This window comes from Geotrypetes seraphini, chromosome 4 (assembly GCF_902459505.1).
Source record: "Geotrypetes seraphini chromosome 4, aGeoSer1.1, whole genome shotgun sequence".
In the NCBI taxonomy this organism is placed as follows: domain Eukaryota; kingdom Metazoa; phylum Chordata; class Amphibia; order Gymnophiona; family Dermophiidae; genus Geotrypetes; species Geotrypetes seraphini.
The window spans coordinates 66,903,958-66,925,956 of NC_047087.1; the positions used below are offsets into that span (position 1 = coordinate 66,903,958).

Consider the following 21,999-nt stretch of genomic DNA (forward strand, 5'->3'; position numbering starts at 1 on the left):
TATTCACAATGAAATGGCCATTACTTGCAAGTCTATGGCTAATGGTAATGAGAATTGTGCTGGGAATTAACTTAAACCAAGACTTCAAACACACAATTCCAGTAATAATATCTGTCCTCAAAAACCTGTGATCAAACATTATAGAAACATATCACAGAGATGTCCAGTAAACCAGTGGTTCCCAACCCTGTCCTGGAGGGCCACCAGTCAGTCATGTTTTCAGGATAGCTCTAATGAATATCCATTGGGCAGATTTGTATGCCTGTCACCTCCATTATATGCAAATCTCTCTCATGCATATTCATTAGGGCTATCCCAAAAACCCGACTGGCTGGTGGTCCTCCAGGACAGGGTTGGTAACCACTGCACTACACCATACCGACAAGGCCACAAATAACATAACTTAGCACATTATGGGAGAAGTGAATGGTAATAATGGTTATTGTACAAATCCTGATCCCTTGTGCAAATATAGAATAGCTCTGATTTCTGTACTGTCTCCCTCTGGCTTTCTGTCTTTCTTTAATCTTCTAAATTATACCTCACAGAAAAAACTACATATCACAGAACAAGCTGGCATTGCACTTAAAAGAAGACCACCCACAAATCACCAAGCAGAGGCAGGGAATTACCTGGCAGGTGCTGGTTTAAACTAATTAATTTGTTGTCTCCGATTTGTAAATTATATCAGATTCTCTGGGTTTGCTTTATTTCATTATCTGTGGGAAAAAAATGTGTAAACCTAGCCAGTCTGGGGTAGCCTTCATAAGATTATACTGTTTGGCAGAATGGGGTACCCCTTCAGGGTTCTTCTTGCTGGATAATGTACTGTATTTGGGACCAATAAAACTTGGGGGGAGGGAGGCTTCTGATAAATTAATTCACACTCTGTACTTAACTATTCAATCCCGACCAGAGTTGGGGATCTGAATCAAATATTTATTACAAAATAGGGTACATACTTTGCATCTCATTATTAAACTACTGTGCATGCATTAAGGTAACATAATACACAATATTTTTTTTATTTATTGTATATTTTTTTTTTTAAACTTTATACCCTGCCTATCCCTAGGTGGTTTACTTCATAAAACATACATAAAATTCCAAAACAAATCTTAGCAAAAGCTATCTTTAATCCACTTTAGCAACTTTCCCTCTTAGTAACAATTTCATTTTATTTTTAGTGGCTAGAGCTTTCACATTAAGCAGCAATTCCAGGATCTTGTCTAGGCATATCTAATTAGTCAAACATTTAGAACATGCATAGTTTAAAAAAATTCTCAAATAATATCACTTCCCAGCTCAGATGTCATAAGTATGATTCCCTGTAAGCTGTGCACACATGCATGTTCATATGTCACCACTTGGCCCTGCACATACCATTTTCCAGTGACAGAAAGATTTCCTTCACTGCTGCAGACTCTCCATATCTGGGGCTCCCATCTCTGAGACTGGAGACAGGAAAGAGACAAAAGAGCTGGGGATTCTGCTGTGGCCCCCTTAGTGCCCCTGAATTTTGAAAGAGTGAAGCAGATCGAGCTTGGGCAGGAACGGTGGACGGGGCCCAGTTACCAGTTCCAGGAATCCTTCATGCTGCTCTTTCAGGGGAATGAAGGGCTTGGTTCACCTGGATGACCTCAAATGAATGGAACAAAAGGAGAAAAATCTCCCAACACCCTCAAAAAATGGGGTGGAATGGAGACAGAGCTCTGCTGCTGAGGATTCCATGAGGGCAGATGGAGCTGAGAGTTTGGCATCTCCTGGAATCTGCACTTCATTGATTCCTTAAGTCAGCATCCTCCACCCCTCTCCTTGAGAAATGATTGGGGGGGGGAGTTCATTCTCTGTGTGCTGGGTATATATTGACTGAATGGCTAGCAGTGTGTCTGTAAGTTATGTGTACTGTGTATGTACTGTTCATATAGGATATATACAGTATTTTATGTGTGCATGTGTATACAGTATTTTATATGTATTTTATGTGTGGATATATACAGCATTTTATGTGTGCATGTATATGCTGTGTACAGGGGTAATAGAGTCTGTGTGTGGTAAATGGGGATAATATCTGTGTCTTTATGGGGTGATAATCTTTGTGTGATCTCTGAATTATATTACCCTGTGAGTGCTACTCTTTGTTATGCAATATGGTAATTCATTACAGAGTGTAGTGAATTACCATATTGTGTAACAGTGAGTAGAGCTCAAAGGGTAATGTAACTGAAAATCTTTGCTGAACATGGTTGCCATAAGAGATCTACATAGTCCAATTCTCAAAATAATATCAGAAATGTGTTTCTTTCTCTATAACTTTCATCCATTTTCTTTCTTTAGAATCATTAAATAATGTGTGTGTATGCCTTTGAGTTGACCACTGACCCATGAAGGCATGCACGGTGAGGAATCCTCCCTATGATGTTTCATGGCAGAGTATGGGAGTAGTTTGCCATTGCCTTCTCCCTCACAGTGTTTGGCTCCACTATGTTGCTGCTACCCAACATAGGGCCCTGCAGCAACAGCACCTGGTAATCCCCATTGGTCCCCCATCCAGGCACAAGCCAGGTCTGACTCTGCTTAGCTTCCAATAGCAAGAACAGAATTACCCAGGGCAGTCTGGCCGTAGGCTAAATAATGTATTAATACAGTACTCCCTCGATATTTGCGGGGGTTCTGTTCCAGGAACCTCCGCGAATATTGAAAAACCGCAAATACGGTTTTTAGCAGGAGAGACAAGAGAGGGCAGCTGGAGAGGCAGGAGAGGACAGCCAGAGCGCCGGCAAGGTAAGGAAATCACTCGTGGTATGCTCCGACCGCCTCTTCCTGTACTAAAACTGAGCCTCACCAATCAGGAGCTGCTTTGACACACAGCTCCTGATTGGTGAGGCCCGACATTATTACAGAAAGAGACAGTCAGAGCATACCACAAGTGATTTCCTTCACTCGCCGTTGCTCCAGCTGCCCTCTCCTGCCTTTTCGGCTGCCCTCTCCCGCCCAGTTATTCACGGTCGGAAAATACCACGAATGACCGGGACCGCAAATTGCAGACTGCGAATTCATGGGGGAGCACTGTATTTCCATTAATGACTGATGCATCAAAATCTAAGTGATGTGACACCCCACCCTACCAAATACTTCTCATCCATTGCCCATCTCCAACTTCCCCATGTCTCCTTTCTCTCTTTCACTGTGTTCTGTATCTCTCTTAACACCTCTATGACTATTACCCTCTCTTATTCCAGTCTCCTTTGTTTCCTTCCACTGTGCTAGGTCCAGTTCTGGTTTCCTTGGTCTTCTATCTGCTCTGCTTTTCTTCCTGTGATATCTCATGGTTCCCTGATTAGTCACAGAAGTTTGCTTATTTATTTATTTACTTGGCACACCTATTCAGAAGGTGAGGTATAATCAGGTACACTAGGTATTTCTCTGCCCACAGAGGGCTTTCAGTCTAATATTGTACTTGAGGTAATGGAGGGTGAAGTGACTTGTCCAGGACCACAAGGAGCTTCCCTGGTCCCTGGCTTCCCTGTTTTTCCTCCATTAATTGGACCATGAACCAATGCTCAGCACCTCCCAGCTGTGGTAATGATTCTCACTTCCTCTCTCATGTACATTAGTTTGATAGGTACTGGTCATTTCAAGTTCCTCTTTCACGGATTGGCCCCTGATAGGCTCTCTCCTCTTAATTACTTCACCTCTCCTCTCGCCTCTTTCATCCTTCTGTCTCTCACATCCACATCTATCTCTATATCTCTCCATCTCCCAGATGCTGTCACTCTATTTTATGATCCTTTTTTGTTAGCATCCTATAAAGACTATACCAGTTCCGTTGTTTCCTTCATCATCGGAGGACTGGCATTTCCAGTTGCATCATCAACTCTTTAATGACAACAGAGTTCAAAGAGACGAAGTTGTTGCCTTGAAATTCTTGTTCTGCTGTCCAAATAGAGACCCAGACTTAGGGGCAAGTTGCAATCTATTCCCTGTGGTTCTTATATATTGTACCTCTGGAGCATATGATGGAACAATTAATTCAATGTTCCTGTTTGTCTTTGGTCAACAAGAACTCCATTGATTCCTAGCCCATTATTCTGCACGTGATCCAGTAGGGATGTGTATTTATTAGCACATATTCAGTGTGTATGGGCACTTTAAAAATCCACCCCCCCCTTTTACAAAATCGTAGCAGAGGTAACAACTTTGACGCTTATAGAATTCCTATGAGTGTTGGAACTGTTACTGCTGTGGCCGGCTAAAAACCATGCTACGGTTTTGTAACGGGGGGGGGGGGGGGGCGGGGATTAGTGTACTTAACTGGACATACCTACAAATTAACACACATAAAATCAATTTGTGTCTGTTAAAAAGGTACATGTACAAAAAGGTTATTAATATGAATGTATGAAATGAACTGAAAATTTTTTTAAAAAACTAAATTGAGAAAATTTTTAAAAACTAAAAACATTTTTGTCTATTCACATCCCTATGATCCAGTCACCCCTCCCTTCCCACCATTTCAACTACCGAATGACTTAGGGACAGAGTTGTGCAATTAATATATTACTGAGTTATATCATATGGTTTATTGTTTATTATAATGTGATATGTTATCTGCCCTGAGGAGATAGCAAAGCAATGAGCAATAGACAATAAATCCAAACCTGAGAGGAAAGAATGCCAATTGTCAAATGAAAGGAAATAAATTGAAGGAAAGGGTAAGAAAAGTAACAGTAGCAGTAATATTTTACTAGTAATATACAGTATTACCAGCAACATTACACTTGTAATATATTACTTTTAAAAGTATGAATAACCACTGTTGAATAAGTTACGTTCCAACAGCAATATAAAACAGTCAATGGTTTCATTATGAAACAGAATATGTTATAGTTAATAGTGTAGGTAGGTTACTGTGAAAAATAATGTATTACAGGCAGTCCTCAAGTTACAGATGCCCGACGTAAGTACAACTCATACTTAAGAACGCAGTTGCGGCTTCATTTGATTTTACTGAAAAGTATTTCCAGTGGCGTAAACTCCTACACTTCTCCTGCAGCATATTCAGGAATGATGCATGACTACATTAAGAACAGTGTGTAATTGTGCATGCTAAACCCTTGACCGATAGACTACAAAGACTACAAAGAAATGTCACATAAGGATAACTTGTATCATTCACTGTAATTTTCTGAGTGTCAAATTAGATCTTTGGGGACAATGGCCTAGAAAATGAATGAACTAAATAAATAAATAATAAACTTTAGAAGGAACACTGTTAGGAAAACTTGGCCCTTTTGTCAGCTGGGAGCAGAAGTTAGCAGCAAGAATCTTAAAATCTACAAGTTCTGAGTTACGTCCAAATCCGACTTAAGAACAGCTATAAAAACATAACTCGTTCTTATCCCAGGAACTGCCTGTACTTGTAAAAGTAATATATTACCAGCAGTGGCATACCAAGGAGGGGGGAGGGCGGTCTGCCCCAGGTGCAGCCTTAGGGGGGGGGGTGCACAGCCGGCACGGTCCCTATCGCCCTCCCTCCCTCCTTACTTAAGGTGACCAGCGAGTGAACCCTTCTGACCCTCCCAGCGAGAGCAGCAAACCTCCCTCCAGTAGTGTCGGCAGCCGCAGCGCTAAACAGGCTGCTTCGCAGCTTTCTCCTGCCAGTGAATCAGTGATGCTTCACCGGCAGGAGAAAACCGCGAAGCAGCCTGTTTAGTGCTGCGGTTGCCGACGCTAATGGAGGGAGGTTTGCTGCTCTCGCTGGAAGGGTCGGAAGGGTTCATTTGGGGGGGGAAAGATAGAAGAGTCAGCAGGGGTTTGGCTGGGAGGAGGGAGAAGCGGTCAGCCACGGTGCTCCAAGGCCTGGGGCCATTACCTTCTTCGGGCAGCAGCAGCTTTTACAATTCACTGCTGTTGCCGGCTTCAGGCCTTCCTCTCTGCCAGGTCCTGCCTACTTCCTGTTTTCATCAAGACAGGACCCAACAGAGAGGAAGGCCTGAAGCCGGCAACAGCAGTGAATTGTGAATGCTGCTGCTGCCTGATGAAGTTCAGAACACCAGGCCTTGGGTGACAGAAGGAGGAAAGAGAGCAGAGGGGGAGAGAATTGGGGAGAGTGTTGCTTTATCCAACTGGAGGGAATGAAAGGAGATGCCAGGGCTTGGAGGGAAGAAGAGACATCAGGGCATGGAGGGAAGGAGGAAGGTATGCCAGACCAAGGGAAAAGGAAGGGGGAAAGGAAGAAGGAGATGTCAGAGTATGGAGGGGGAGGGAGAGATGGAAGAAAAGGAAAGGAGAGAGATGCCGGGAATCAGGGAAGGGATGATGCCATACCGTGAGATGGGAAGGAAAAAGAGAAGAGAGAGATGTCAGAGCTTAGGGGAGGGGGTGGTGACAGAGAGAGAAAAACATAGAGGTGACAGAGTTGAAATCAATCATGTACAAAGAAGAGAAGGGGCACGGGATAGATAGTTTATGGAAGGAGCATAGAAAGAGGGAAGATGCCATATGGAAGAGAGAGAGAGAGGGTGGACACTGGATGGAAAGAGCACAGAGGACAGTGAATGGAAAGGGCGAAATAGAGGGTGAACAGTAGATGGAAGGGGTAGAGAGAGGGAAACAGACACTGAATGGAAGTGTGGGGGAGAGGAGGGATAGCTGCTGAATGGAAGTGTGAGGGAAAGGAGGAGACGATGCTGGAAGGAAGTGGGGAGGAGAAAGAAAAAAAGGGCACATGCAGGATTGAGGGAAGAGGATAGAGTTAGTAACTGGAAGGGGTGAGGGAAAGAGGTGACAAGCTATAGGTAGATACAGTGAAAGAGGGAAATTGAGGACTGAATAGTAAAAAAGAATTTAGACAGAGGAAGAAAATAAATTGAGAAGGAAGACCAGGGAAGGACTGGAGGAAGGAAGCAGAGAGAGAAATGCCAGAGCAGGGGGGAAGGAGAGAAGACAGAAACCAGACCAATGAGGGTGAAAGGAGAGATGGAAGGGGGAGGCATACAGTTTCTGGAAGGGGCATAGAAGGAGAGAAGATGCCATATAGGGGCAGAGAGATGGCAGACAGTGGATGGAAGAGAGTAACAAAAAGATGAGGAAAGCAGAAACCGGAGAAGACAAAGGTAGAACAAAAATTTTCTGTTTATTTATTGCTTTAGGAGACATGTGTCACTGTTTCTGTGGTGTTGCATTGTATGCAGAGTCCAGCTTCTTGCTGGTTCAATTTAACCTTTGTCTATGTATTTCTATTTTATCCCCCCTTTTACAAAACTGTGGAGCGTTTTTTAGCGCCAGCCGTGGAGGTAGCAGCTCTGATGCTCAGAATTCTATGAGTGTCAGAGCTGTTACCAACGTGGCTAAAATCCACACTACAGTTTTATAAAAGGGGGAGGGGTTAGTTTGTGATGACATTCCATACTAGGCGAAGGTGTTTTCTGTGTTCTGTGTGTTCGAAAGACATGGTTTTCTGTTAGGATTGACTGCAGGATTGATCTGTACTAGTCTGGCTTGTTTAGTTTTACAATGGGTGTATTGCTGTTGTATTTCTCACTGCAGTATGTAAGATGCTGCCTTTTCCTAGGTACTCATGTGTGACGTGTGGCTTTTCACTAAAAATCATGTTTTTCATACAGATGGGGGGGTGCCAAAAAAATGATGGGCCACGGGTGTCACACATACGAGGTACGCCACTGATTACCAGTAATATATTACAGCCCAAGTCTGAGATTCTAAGCTTATGCACAAGACAACATTTTCAATCTGATTTGGAGGGTTTTTTTTTTGTTTTTCTTTGTCTTTTTCCTGATTTGTGGACTTTTTTGCCTCATTTCACAATTTAGTTTTAATAATTTTTAATGGACATTAGAACTTTAAACATATGAAAATTGTTTTAACACATGCTACTTGTTAAATGGACTTGGCATATAGTAAATCTTTAAAGATGTGTTGGCAAACTGAATGTTTGCTAATGAATGAACATTCAGATATATTTGTTCTTATTCTTTTGGTTACTTCAATCAGTTAATTGCACCACCATACCGTAAGATCAATCTGTATTGCTTCCATTAACTACTTGTATAGGCTGGAAAAGTAGTGAATGGTTTTAAATCTATCAATATAATCTCATAATCTCTTAACCTTATAGGACATCTGCTTGGACTTTCTCATGACGACTCCAAATTCTGTGAAGAAAACTTTGGCTCCCTTGAAGATAAACGCTTGATGTCCTCTATTTTAACTAGTATTGATGCCTCCAAGCCTTGGTCAAAATGCACCTCAGCAACTATTACTGAATTTTTGGATGATGGTCATGGTATGTATTACTGAAATATGGGTATTATTATAAAAGAGGGAATTAATGAATAAGATACATTTTGTTGTCCTGATACTATATCAAAATTTGCTTTATTTACCAAATTCACCTTATGGACCAGATTCAGTAAATAGCACCAAAAAGGCACCAGAAAGATCTGCCCTGAAATCGCCAAGTGCCCTTTATAGAATAGCACTTAGGGCTCCTTTTACAAAGGTGCGCTAGGGCCTTAATGCGCGGAATATCGCACACTAAATTGCCACATGCGCTAGCCGCTACCGCCTCCTTTTGAGCAGGTGGTAGATTTTCGGCTAGCGCGCACTAATCCGGTGCTTGCACTAAAACCGCTAGTGCACCTTCGTAAAAGGAGCCCTTAGTGACACACACACCCAGTCCAACCCAAAACACCTCCAGACCATGTCCTCTTGCCACATGGATGTTTGTGAAGCAGCAAGACCACTGAGGTGCTTTCTGACAATACAAGTCTGTACAGCGTGTTCACACCCTGAAGCAGCCATGAATGTGAAACGCTGGCCATCATCGGCGTGACAGACCTTTCCTAACACAGATAAGCCTTTTATTTGCCAATCTTTGGAATTTCAGTGGATTTACTTGCATTGCACAGAGCTCCGATTTAATTTGTATATGAGGAGGGTTTTTTATGCCTATGAGGTTTACCCTGCTATACCTGTCACCTGTCTCTGTAGGGTGGTGGTTGGGATCTGAAGCTTTTTCCTCCTCATTTTTCATTTTATTGGTTGCTCTTCTCCTCTGGCCACTTGTTGAAGTGCCCCTGTGATACAAGTATGTACCTGTTTTGTTTCTGATGACAAGTACAAGTGTGTTTGGTTATTACGTACTGCAATGTTAAACATTCATATCCTGCCTTTGTAAAACTGGAATTTGGACGTCCATCTAATATGAACATCTAAATTCCAGTTTTCCGATGTTCAAAAGAAGAATAGAGCTTCTAAGAAAACCAGTATAATGTGTCCCAACAAAACTATAAAACAATCAACTTCCCATTTAGAGATGGCTACAAAACCGCCCCTGGTATAGCTTGTAGCTGAACTCTGTTGGCCTGAGGTTGTGTTACTACTATTTCTGACTTTCCTCTGAGGTTCTCATTCATCAAATATTTTTGCCGAAATTATAACTAAAATGAGTCTGCTGAAAAACATGGATTTCCATTTTCCAATATTAACTTCGATACCCGGCGCCATGTTGCGTTCTGATGGAAGACTCTCATTACTACTAAAATTACATCATTCATTATAATATTGTTTTGTTGAAAGAATTGTGGTTGCTAACACTGAATAATCAGAGGATTGGTCTTCCAGGCAATTGTTTACTGGATCAACCGAGGAAGCAGATCTTAGGTCCTGAGGAACTTCCAGGGCAGGCCTATGATGCCATGAGGCAGTGCAAACTGGCATTCGGACCCGAGTACACAGTGTGCCCTGGAATGGACGTCTGTGCTCGACTGTGGTGTGCAGTAGTGCGTCAGGGCCAGATGGTGTGTTTAACCAAGAAGCTGCCAGCTGTGGAAGGTACACCATGTGGGAAAGGAAGGATCTGTCTCCAGGGCAAATGTGTGGACAAGACCAAGAAGAAATATTACTCGGTATGCTCCAAGCAAATGATTCACAGTATGGATTTAAAATTGGTAGATCCTATACTGTCTGACAAGAAGTCACCTTCACTTAATCAAGGAAATGACCCTAAAAATGAAGAAATATTTTCTTTCCAACTGATTAAAAGCTTGCAATGGAGCTTATTTAATAAAATAACTGCTATTCTTTACATATCATCTTCCCTTTCTAATATGCTCCTTATAAAACCCAAGCAATTAATGAAAGTACAGTTTACTAAGATTTATCATAGGCTGGAATATTTCTGCAAATTTAAATATCCCCTACGGCACATGTACAGGCAGGCAAAGTTTCTGCAGAGGTCTAGACAGGATGTTTTAGCTTAGCCTTTCTCATTTGTATCACTTAAAGGGCAGTTTTCAAAGGCATTTCAGCACATAAAACAAGGTTTTATCTGAAGAAATAGGTTATTTGAAAACTACCATCCATATACTGTATACAGGTAAATTATAAACCCAGTTCCCTCTGATATTCAAAACTATTTAATTGGCCAGGAACATAACTTGGCTGATTAAATAGGTCATAGGGTCATGAATTTGATATTTCGCTTTTCTGTGGGTACAACCAAGGTGGTTTACATATATTATATGCAGGTACTTTACTTTTTCCATCCCTAGTGGGCTCACAATCTAAGGCACCCTTGTACAAAGCCACAGTAGTGAGTCCCAGCATGGCAAATGCTATTCGGCCCATTCAATTTCTATGAGTTGCATCGCATTTGCCACACTGGGGAATTGCTACCACAGCTTTATAAAAAGGGTCCTAACTTATGAACGTGGGGCACTGGAAGATTAAGTGACTTGCCAGGGTCACAAGAAGCTGCAGTGGGAATCAAACCCAGTCTCCCAGGTGCTCAGACCACTAAAATAGCATATTATTAGCTAACTGCAGATATCCAGCAGGAGATAGCCTGCTATCTTCCTCTGAAAATTTGTGGTGAGCAGCTAGCCACTAACTGGCTATATCACATGGCATATCAGCTAGGCATGAATATTCAGTGCCTAACCAGCTATGTTTAGTGGGCAAAATAGGCTACATAATTAGCAGGCCTATCTTTAGCCACTAAGCAATCAACCAGTTAGTGTTTCATATTGATTAAGTTGCTGCGGCTAAAAATAAAACTGGGGATTCAGTGGCAGTCTCCAGAAATGACTTGGCATTGAATATTCATTTTGAGTTCTGGCATCAGGTAGACAGTGTGCTACCGGCTGAATATCAGGCCCCAATGTGCACAGAATTGCACCTGCATATTAGAGAGATATTCCTTGAGGATGGGGTTGGAGTAGAGCATATGCTTACCTGCTTACTTCGTAATTTTCAAGAGCATGTGGGTGAGTATATGTGGGAAAAGTACCTGCAGAAGCAGTAGGTTCAGATTTGTGTACCTGCCTTGTCCAATACAATTTTCAAAGCAAAGGTTTTTGTTTTGAAAATTGATGCAAAGGCTGCAGGAAAAAAAGTGCTTACACGCTTTACCCTTAAGTACACTTGTTGAAAGCGACCTCTGTATTCTGCTTCAACCATGAAATATCTGCAAACTGCAATCTGTAGTTTATTCACTGTGTCATAGGCGGAGAGTCTGTGGGAAATAACTGATCTACTTCTTGGCAAAATATCACCATAATTTAAATGGAATGGTAATTGCATGCCTTCACAGATTTTTTCCGGATTAGTTAATAAGATTCTGCTAACATCTGGTGTTTTGCCACCTTGTTGAATTCCAGCTGCCACAGTTTACACAAACAGTTTCCATTATGCCAGTGTTAAATTATATACTTTTGCAACAAAATATTACGAATGTCAGGAAGTACCCAGAATCATTAAAGGAACAACAAGAGAGCACCCCCACCTGGTAAAAGGAAGTAAACATCCTCATACGTCCTTAGCACAGATTCAGAACAGGCCAAATTAAACATCTAGCTGTCATATTGCAAGATGTAATGTGATGGACAGCGAATAACAGCACAGGATATTCTAAGCCAAGGAACTATGGAAAATCCATGTTGCAAATAGCTGGGATTTTATTTGCTAGTTAGTTTTTAATTCATACCTTGAGTAACATTTATTCTTGTGATTTGCAGACTTCAAACCATGGTAACTGGGGCTCTTGGGGTCCTTGGGGGCAGTGCTCGCGCTCCTGCGGGGGCGGAGTTCAGTTTTCCTATCGCCACTGTAACAACCCAGCTCCAAGAAACAGCGGCCGCTACTGTACAGGGAAGAGGGCTATCCATCGCTCCTGCAATGTCAGCCCTTGTCCTGCAAATGGTAAGTACAAAAGCCATCAAAACTGCCACCAAGGCTTATTGTTTTACTATTGCAAATCCTAAATGAGAAACAGATTATGGGCTGATACAGTATTTTGCAATTGAAATATATCAGTTAATAAAAACATCTCATTAATGCAAGAATTTATAGGGCCTAAATGATCTATTCTTTACAAATGGAGGATATCTAGATGAAAAGGTAATAGTTGTAAATATTACCTGAAATATTAATTTGTGCTGTTCCTCATATTTGATCATTTCCATGAGGTTGTACTAGATAAGTGAAACTGTTCTTCTGCTGCAAGATATAACATTAGCATTCGCATTCCCATCACCTGCAACTGAAAGCTAATCACCATCAATCAATAATCACACAACTCAGTTTTATTGGAATAAATATTTGGCCGCAGCTTTATTATCTATCTGAATATTATCTTCACTTACAATACAATCTGTGTCCAAAAACCAACAAACCCCCAATGCATATTTCACACACCCCCAGGGAGCTATTCGGTGTCAAACTAGCTCCCGTTAAGTCTTTAAATTTATAACATTCCCCCAAACATGGCCCACGGTGACGCAAGGCCATGCTTCCCCTCCCCCCAAACATGACCCATGGTGACGCAAGGTCATGCTTCCCCTCCCCCCAATCATGATCCACGGTGACGCAAGGCCATGCTTCCCCTCGCAGCGGTATCGCATACGAGTGTTACATTTATTTATTTATTAACTGCTCAGTTCCCAGATCCAACTGGGCCAAACCCCATTTTCCGCCCCACCCAAAGCTGCGACCACCTCCCCCCAACCCCATAAGCTCTACCAAATCCACCCAAGTCGACATATAACATGTACACCCCCCACCCCACCCCACAACACTAGCACAAAACATAACACCAGCACAAATGGGAGGGAGGGAGGGATAATCTTTTCCTGAAGAGACTACTCTACTGTTCCCCTTTCCTCACAGAGTTCACTCCAGCCTGCCACAACATCCAACCAATCACGTGACTGCTCCACCCCATCACCTTAGAAACCTCCCTAATCATTTTTCTTTCTTACAAGCTCTGTCTATTCACCCTTTCTTACTTCCTCTTATAAAATTGTCAATCCTTATTCTACAAACCCTTGATAACACCTCATATATTCCCCTTACCCTCTGTCCCCCCTCCCCCCATCATTCAATAAATATTACCAGCCGGTGACATCAGCTCAGCTAATGTTATATCACACCAGATGAATCTGGTGTTCTTCTTTATTCTAATTAAAAAATCTTAAAATATACCATCTTTTCTTTTTTTTTTATTTATATATAAACTTGATATACTGCCTATATAAAAAAACTTTATTTTAAGCAGTTTACCTAATAGTGCAGAATGAACATACTGTAATCTAATACAACATGATAAGACAAAATGTAATGAAATCATAAAACAAAATAAAATAAAACATATAAAATCAACAATTTAAGAATAATTATTCATTTCAAGTTTTCTATACTTACATGAATAATGTTGAACTAATTCAGACCTCAGATATATTAGCATATACACTGCATGTCATTATGTATCCCCAAATCTAACCAACCTATCAAATTTTACTATTTCAAGTAATAAAATACTCTTTTATTAAGGTGCATAGGATAATATGCACGTGTTAGCGTTTAGCGCGTGTTTAGGGTGCGCTAAAAATCATAGAGCACCTTAGTAAAAGAGGGGGTAAGGGGTCCTTTTACTAAAGTGCATTAGACAATTATCATCTGAATTACTGTGTACTGATACCACAGAAATGTGGTAATGGGTATCACAGTAGCATAACAGCACATGCTAGTAATGCATGAGTTAGTTGCAAAATGCAGGAAGGGATGGAAACAGGGCAGGAAGCATGGGTTTGAGGTATGGTCAGCATGCTATGTGCTAGGTGTTACAACTGCCAATGACATGGCTGCACCACCACCTCAAAGGGAGGCATAGACACATACTGCAAGATGCAGCCGCCCTCCTTCCTATTGCTTTCCCCATGACATCTGAATCCTTTCTAGATACCCCTGATCTGCCCCCTTACCCTCTACTCCCTGATTGTATAACCCAACCTCCTTTACAGATCTCCCTCAAAACCCTGGATCTAAACCCTTAAAAATTGCCTTCCTCAAATCAAAGATCTATCCTCAAGTTGTCAAACCCTCCCCCATCCCTCCAGCCCTCCCCACTAGGAGTCATATTGTTCATTTTGATTCCAGAGCCAAACTGGATGGGACTAGAAGGGAACTGCTCCCATCCTAACTCACAGAACTACTAGAGTTAACCTCTGGATAAGTTGCAGAGGTGGTAGGGAGTCCGGGGTTGCATCGACAAATAGATGGAGCTTATATTCAGGGAAATGCACTTCTAAAGAACTAGTTCTGGGGGGAGTTCAGGAATTTTAGCACAGGTGTTAGAAGGGTTCAGGGATCTGATCTATCAGGGTTGGTGATTCAGATGTGGATCTGTAAATGAGGCAGGTAGTGCCACCACAGTTGGACATGATAACTTATTTGCTTATTTCTGCAGGGGTCCACACTACATTTCCTGCAGTGGCAGATAGCACAGCCTTGCATTTAGTGCACAGTCTTTGCACGTACGGCACTTCAGTAAAAAAGCCACTAATTTTGGCAAAGTCTCCTGGCCCAAATTTAGGCATAGCAACATAAGCAACTAACTAAGATGCCAAAATTTGAAGGCACCAAATACCTGGAATAAACAAGAGCTTGATTGCACTTGCTTTCAGTCTATATTTTTTTTTAATCTCTGTTGTAAAAATTTACTTTCAATCCATCCTCCTTTTTCTGAAGCCATATGGTAACCCTACTCTACAGTAGGTGCTTCACATTATTTTATTCCAGTATTAATTGCATATGTTCAATCACTGGCTTCTGAAAGTGCAGGCATAATCTTCCTAATTTTACACATAGCACACAAAGTTGCACGCTCAGGTTATAGAATAATGGCAGTGGTGCATGTAACTTAATAGTTTAATTAGCTGCTAATTGGCATTAATGACCAAGTATTGGCTATTATTGGTTTTAATTAACACATTACTGTCATTAGTTTGCATTCTACAACCAGTGTATGCAAAATCCAAATGCAACTGCAAGGGGGCTTGACCTGGGAAAAGCATGGGTGGGTCAGGGACATGCCTAGCAGTTAGGTGCACAGATTACAGAATACTAGCATTTATGGACTTAATGGAAGGCACTTAGGCACGAGCATTTATGCCAGCCATTGAGCTAGCTGTAAGTGCTTGTGCCTAAAGATACAAAGGCAGCTAGGTGTTATTATAAAATAGGATAAAAGCAGATACCTTATTGTTCAGTTGACCTAGGCACCTAGCAGAACCAACACTGGTATTGCTTCTTAGGGCCAGATTCTCAAAACTAAAATCTGCCTTTAACATGCTCGCTAAACCAGTTCCCGCCGGTTTAGCGTGCATGTATTTTAGCGACAGATGATAAAAACAGCTTAATGAGTTTTCTAGAAGTCTCTGATACAGCCATGCAAATGTAGTACGAGGTCATTAATATTAAAATGATCACTCCAAGCGATTTTCTAACCTCGTTGTGCTACATTTGCAGCCAAAATTTGCCGAGATGTCTGAGCTGCCGTTGCCTTACTTTCTGATCAGTGCCTGACAGGAAAGTAAGACTTGACAGTTCAGACACCCCCCTCACACACACACACACATACACACACACATATACAAACAAATTAAAATAGTAATAATTTTAAAAAATAGAAACAAATTGAAGATTGAAAGGAGAGATACCCACTCTCTCCTGCCACATCACACAATCACCCAACACTGCTAACTTCCCTTTCCCCCCATGGTGGCGGGAGAGATGCCCATGACCACCCGCCACTGAAGTCAAGCACCCTTCCCCTACACGGCATTGGAAGAGATGCCCACTCCCTACCACCACTGAAGTCAAACATCTCCCCCCCACAGCAGTAGGAGAGATGCCCCCTCCCGCCACCAAGCAACACCCATGACACCCTTCCTCCAGCCGTGGGAAAGATGCCCACACCCTCCCACTGCCAAGAAATGCCTCACTGACACCTCCAATGCCTCTGACAACCCCACATCCCCTTACCTTATTTACAATGGCTGGCCAGAAGGATGCCTACTTCCTCCAGCCAGCCGGCCCGCCTCTTCAAATGGCCTGAGGCTTTGATTGGCCCAGGTTGTTTAAGGCCCTTCCTTAGGTGGCTGGGTCAATCAGAGCCTTAGGCCCCTCCCAGGATGCACCGGCATCCCTCCAGCCAACCATCATAAGGTAATGGGGAGAGGTGGGGAGTCATCGGAGGCACTGGGGAACGGGTTTGCATGGTAGTGGGAGGAAATGGGCATCTTTCCCGCTTCCTTGAGGAGGTGCTTGACTTCATCAGCAAGACAGAGTGGGCAACTCTCCCGCTGCCATAGGTGGTGCTTGATTTTGGCAGCGGGAGGGAGTGGGCATCTCTCCTGCTGCCCGGGGGGGGGGGTTGTTGCTTGACCAGTGGCAGGAGGGAGTGAGCATCTCTCCCTTTGCTGTGTGTGTGTGGAGGGGAGTTGCTTGACTTCAGTGGTGGAAGGGAGTAGGCATCCCTCTTAGTGATCTCTGATTTGTTGGGGTTTTTTTATTTTTGCAATTATTCTGCGCTTGTGCCCATCGTTATCACCAATGATGGGCACATGCAAATTCAGTGAATATTCACTACTGTCCGCCAACCTCATTTGCATGCGAGGTTTTTGGAGAATGATTCGCCTTTCTGCTACAATAATGGCTGCGACAGTGGCTCAGCGGATTTTATTGCAAAGTTTTAAGAATCTAGCCTTTAGTCTGCTCTGCTATGATTCCAGAGCAGGTAACATAAGCAAATTTTCCCCTGAACAATGGCAGTCATTTACAAAGCGAAAAAGTATATGAAGAAGTACAAAAAGATCAGGGAAACAATTTACATTTAGATAAAGAAGATAAAAGAAAACATCTGCATAAAAATTAATATCAGAATATTTATGCATATTCATGTTAACGCTGTTATGATTAACCTTTAGCTAAGCCCTTTCGACAAGAGCAGTGTGAAGCCAGGAATGGCTACCAGTCTGATGCTAAAGGTGCGAAGACATATGTGGAATGGGTTCCAAAGTATGCAGGTGTCCTCCCGGGGGATGTGTGCAAACTCACTTGCCGAGCCAAGGGAACTGGCTACTACGTGGTGTTTTCCAACAAGGTAAATGACATCTTAAGAAATTAAAGCTGCATTTAGGGGTCCTTTTACTAAGGCACGCTAGAGCGTCTTAGTGTGCGCTAAATGCTAACATGCGCTGACACGTCCATAGAATATAATAGACGCGTTAGCATTTCGCGCGCGCTAAGGAACACTAGCATGCCTTAGTAAAAGGACACCTTAATTGATTAATAAAATTATTTGCATAGATCTACCGGTATGCTCTGCACTAAACAATGTAATTTTAACTAATGCTTCCAACATGGCCCCATTTTAAGAGCTCTGTCTTGTGAGCCCACCTGGGATCACAAGCCATAATTGGGAAACTGTTCATCCAAAGTAGTTTCTATATTCAAAAGAAGTAAATTATATCTTGTCTCATTTACTTTTAGGTAGTCCTAATTTTCCATAACCTTAGGGCTCCTTTTAAGAAGGAGCGCTAATGGTTTTATCGCACGCACCGGATTAGCGCGTGCTGTAGCACGCGCTAGCCAAAATTCTACTGCCTGCTCAAAAGAAGGCAGTAGCGGCTAGCGAATGCGGCAATTTAGCGCGCGTTTAGCCCCTAGCACACCTTCGTAAAAGGAGTCCTTAATGTAGTGTATATATCAAGAATATTTGGGGAGATTTTTTCTTCCACTCAGAGAAATTATCTGAGCTTTCATTTGGTATGAAAAGCCAAAAGTGAAGCTCAGTGGTTTCTGACTCCTAATAAAGCTACAGAGGGCTGCGTTTGAAATATCTGGAGATAACAGAATCTGCCAGAGATTTTGTCATTTTCAAAGCCAGAAGCAATTTGTAACATCAATAACTTGCAGAAATAAGAGGCTATGAAGAGCAAGATAAGGCACCCACCTTCACAGTCCATAAAGTAAGAAACTGTCATTCCTCAAGGGTGATGAGGGCACAATGTGGGCAGAGAAAATCTATGCATTGTAGTTTATAATGCCTGAAGAAATCTCTCTGGATGAACATATCATGTACCAAATTGGGGCTTGTGTAAAGGGCAGATTTGCACAGAAAGCCAACCGGATGATTTTAAAAGCGATTTAAGAGGGCTCACAACGTACGTTTCTTGTACCTGGGGCAGTGGAGGGTCAAAGGGAGATGCAGTGAGAATTGAACTCAGTTCCCCAGAATCTCAGCCGGCTGCACTAGCCATAAAGTGGCTACTCCATCCATAAAAGTAGATGCTGCACATACTTTTACAGGGCAATTTTAGAAGACCCTACTTGAACATATATATAGGGCTAGAATCAGTAAATGGTTGCTCAAAAATTGGCACCCCCCAAAAAAAAATTGGCACACAATGCAATTCTATAATGGGTGCTCAAAGATAAGCAGCCATTATAGAACTAGCGTTGAGTGCCAATTTCTCATAGCATCCACATTTGGGTACCAGGACTTATGCCTGCCAAAACCAGGTGTAATTCTCAGTGCCCAGTTTGAGCGCACATCCCTAGTATTCTATAACACTGTATGCAAATTTTAGGAATAGCCCCCACTGCAAATTCCATGTGCACGCCCCCTTTTGGGTTTCATGCTATAGGATTTGAGGACACATTCTTATAGAACAATGTGCAGTAGGATGTACACCTAAATCCACATTGGTGACGATTAGTGTTAATTAGTGTCAATCAGCACACAATCACTGACGCTAAGGGCCGGATTCTGTACATGGTGCCTTTATCGGTGACCGCCTAAATAAACGCCACTGATCGCTTGTCAATCACACAATGGCACCATGTACAGAATCACAGCTTTCATCAAAGGTAGGCGCCGGAAATGTAGGCCAGGGTTTTAAAGGCCTACATTTCTGGTGCCTACATTTGATGAGAATCATGTCTATGGAGGCATCTTAGAATGCCTAAGGTTGTTTCAGGCATAAACCACGCCTACTTCAAGCAAAGGCATTCTATGGTGCCTCCGTAGATGCGATGAGGGAGCCATTTTTCTAAGCACTTACCTTTTTAAAAAAAAGATTTTAAAACCTTTTTAAATGGCTTTTACTGATTAAGTTAGGTGCCAGTAGGGTATCTACCAGCACCTAACTTAAGATGCCATTTATAGAATGGGGGCCTAAGTGCCTATACATTAGGCATTGCTAGGGGTGACGAAACTAAATTGCGCGAAACAACGGCGCGCTGACAACTGAGCGCAGACAACTGAGCGCAAGGTTGACGGTGCGCCGAAGAAAAGCACTATTTTAAAGGGCTCCGATGTGGGGTGTGGGGGGGAACTTTACTTAACAGACATTGCACTGGCGTTGTGGGGGGTTTGGGGGGTTGTAACCCCCCACTTTATACTTAAAACTGAACTTTTTCCCTAAAAAACAGACAAAAGTTCAGTTTCAAGTATAATGAGTGGGGTTACAACCCCCCAAACCCCCCACAATGCCAGCGCGATGTCTGTTAAGTAAAATAGGGGGGTTCCCCACCAACACCTCCTGTCGGAACCCTTTAAAATAGTGCTTTTCTTTGGCACGCCGTCAACCTTGCGCTCAGTTGTCGGCGCACCGTTGTCTCGCACGATTTTGTCTATGAACCATTGCTAGGGCCTTAATTAGGGTTACCAAACATCCGGATTTCCATGGACATATCCTTTTGAGGTTTGGACGGCTTTTCAAAACCCAGCACATTGAGGCTAGGGCGGGACTGGGGGCGGGACTGGGGCGTAACAGGGTGGGGATGGATGGAACTGGACAGGCCTGGGGGGCGGGTCTAGGGGTCCAGATTTTCCAAACGGAAAATCTGGTAACCCTAGCCCTAATCAAGGACGCTTAGTGACACCTAACTTTAGAATCCACACACAACTTTTTTTTTTTTAGTTGACTGCACAAGTTTTCAGCCAATCAAAAAAAAAAAATTAAATCATCAATTAAGAGTTCCGTGCCAAACTCTTAGGACACTTAATGACACCTAAGTTGAGGCCCTCTCTGATGTCTAATGGCACCTATCTGAAAAATGGGTCCGGTTAGGGGTGGAGAATAGGCGTGGTTGACTTAGGTGTTGCCATAAATCCGAGTTAGGCGCTGGTAGATTAGGCCAAGTAAAACATGGCCTAATGTATCAGCACCTACCACTAGGATGCCTAGCAATGCCTAAGTGTGCATAGGCACTACTAGATAAGATTCTATAAGCTGCACCTAGTGGTTGATTGACAACCGTGGCAAGTGGCACCTACAATGTAGGCACCGCTAGAGCTGTTCATAGAATTAGGCCCTAATTGCCTTGTTAGCTGTGAAGTGGAGGAGTGGCCTGGTGGTTAAGGCTTAACACTCCATTGCTCCAGGTACATTAGTCAAATTGTGAGCCCACCAGGACAGATAGGGAGAAATGCCTGAGTACTTGAATGTAAACCACTTAGGTTATAAGCAGTGTATAAATGCTGAAATAAATACATAAAATTTAGTTGGGTGCATCATATCAGTACCATGTAGAGAATCCCGGGGATAATGCTGTTTTACATGTTCATGTCCTATATATAAACGATGTACAGAAAAACAAGGCCCCTTACATAGTATCAAAATACTTTGCAGTTGTGTAAACATTTAGTATGATCTTTGATGGGGGGAGGAGGGGGCTTTGTTAGTTTATTCATAATTTATGTTCAAAGTACATTCCTTAAACCTTGACACATCGATGAAGTTTTCAACACCACTGATGTGCTGGCTCAGTGTATTCTGGGGTTTCATTAATTAAGAGCTTAACTGTTTTTGAGAGCTTGCTGTGCTACAACTCCATCCTGTTGAAGAATAAGATACACAAAAATTTCAGGGAGAAGATTCTGCTGTTTTCGGATTATTTTGAAAAATGTTGGGGGGTCCAATTTTTTTCTGGACATTGTGGCGCAGTTCTATGAGCAGTGTGCATCGCTTAAGTGTGATTCCGTAAAAGTTAGGCTCATCCAGATATATAAATTCAGTGGTGCCTAAAGTGGGCTTAAGTGTCAATAAGCGTCCTAACCTCTTGGCCTAAATGAGTGCGCCTAAGTCCAAAACAGGTGCCTATATGAAAAACATGTCCAAGATCCGCTCCCTAACCACACCTATTTTCTCAAAGTGGTAGGTGTCTACCATGTTAGGTGCTCACCATCCAAATAAATCCCATTGTTAATTATTGGCACCAATTAAGCCTTTTAACTAATTAACCCCCTCCCCCCATTTTACAAAGCCACATTGGTCTTTTTTATCGCTGGCCATGGCGGTATTAGCTCCAACGCTCATAGGAATTTTATGAGCGTCAGAGCTAATACCGCTGCGGCCGGCAATAAAAAAGCCTAGCGTGGCTTTGTAAAAGGAGCCCTAAGATAGGTACCTAGATTGTCTAGGGGTGCTGATCTAGGTGCCTAACCTTAGGCATCATTTATAGATCTATACATAAAGTATAAAAAAAATATTTTGGATTTTGGAACTAGGCAATAAAGGCATATGATCTATACCGAAAAAGTGTGCTGCAAAATCCACATTTTTCCAGTGCAAAATAGATATGGGTTGGGTGGGATGGGAGGGTGTTTAATTGTATGGTTCCTGTGAG

The 21,999-nt window shown here is 42.4% G+C and overlaps 1 protein-coding gene across 1 annotated transcript in view; it reads left to right on the plus strand.

The window, feature by feature from the left end:
* ADAMTS5 (ADAM metallopeptidase with thrombospondin type 1 motif 5) overlaps positions 1 to 21,999 on the plus strand; it is an 82,471-nt gene that overhangs the window by 43,170 nt on the left and 17,302 nt on the right. The window contains exons 3-6 of the mRNA XM_033940150.1: positions 8,141 to 8,308; positions 9,649 to 9,932; positions 12,042 to 12,225; positions 17,292 to 17,467. Coding sequence (XP_033796041.1) covers positions 8,141 to 8,308; positions 9,649 to 9,932; positions 12,042 to 12,225; positions 17,292 to 17,467 — 812 coding nt within the window. The remainder of the gene's footprint in view (positions 1 to 8,140; positions 8,309 to 9,648; positions 9,933 to 12,041; positions 12,226 to 17,291; positions 17,468 to 21,999) is intronic.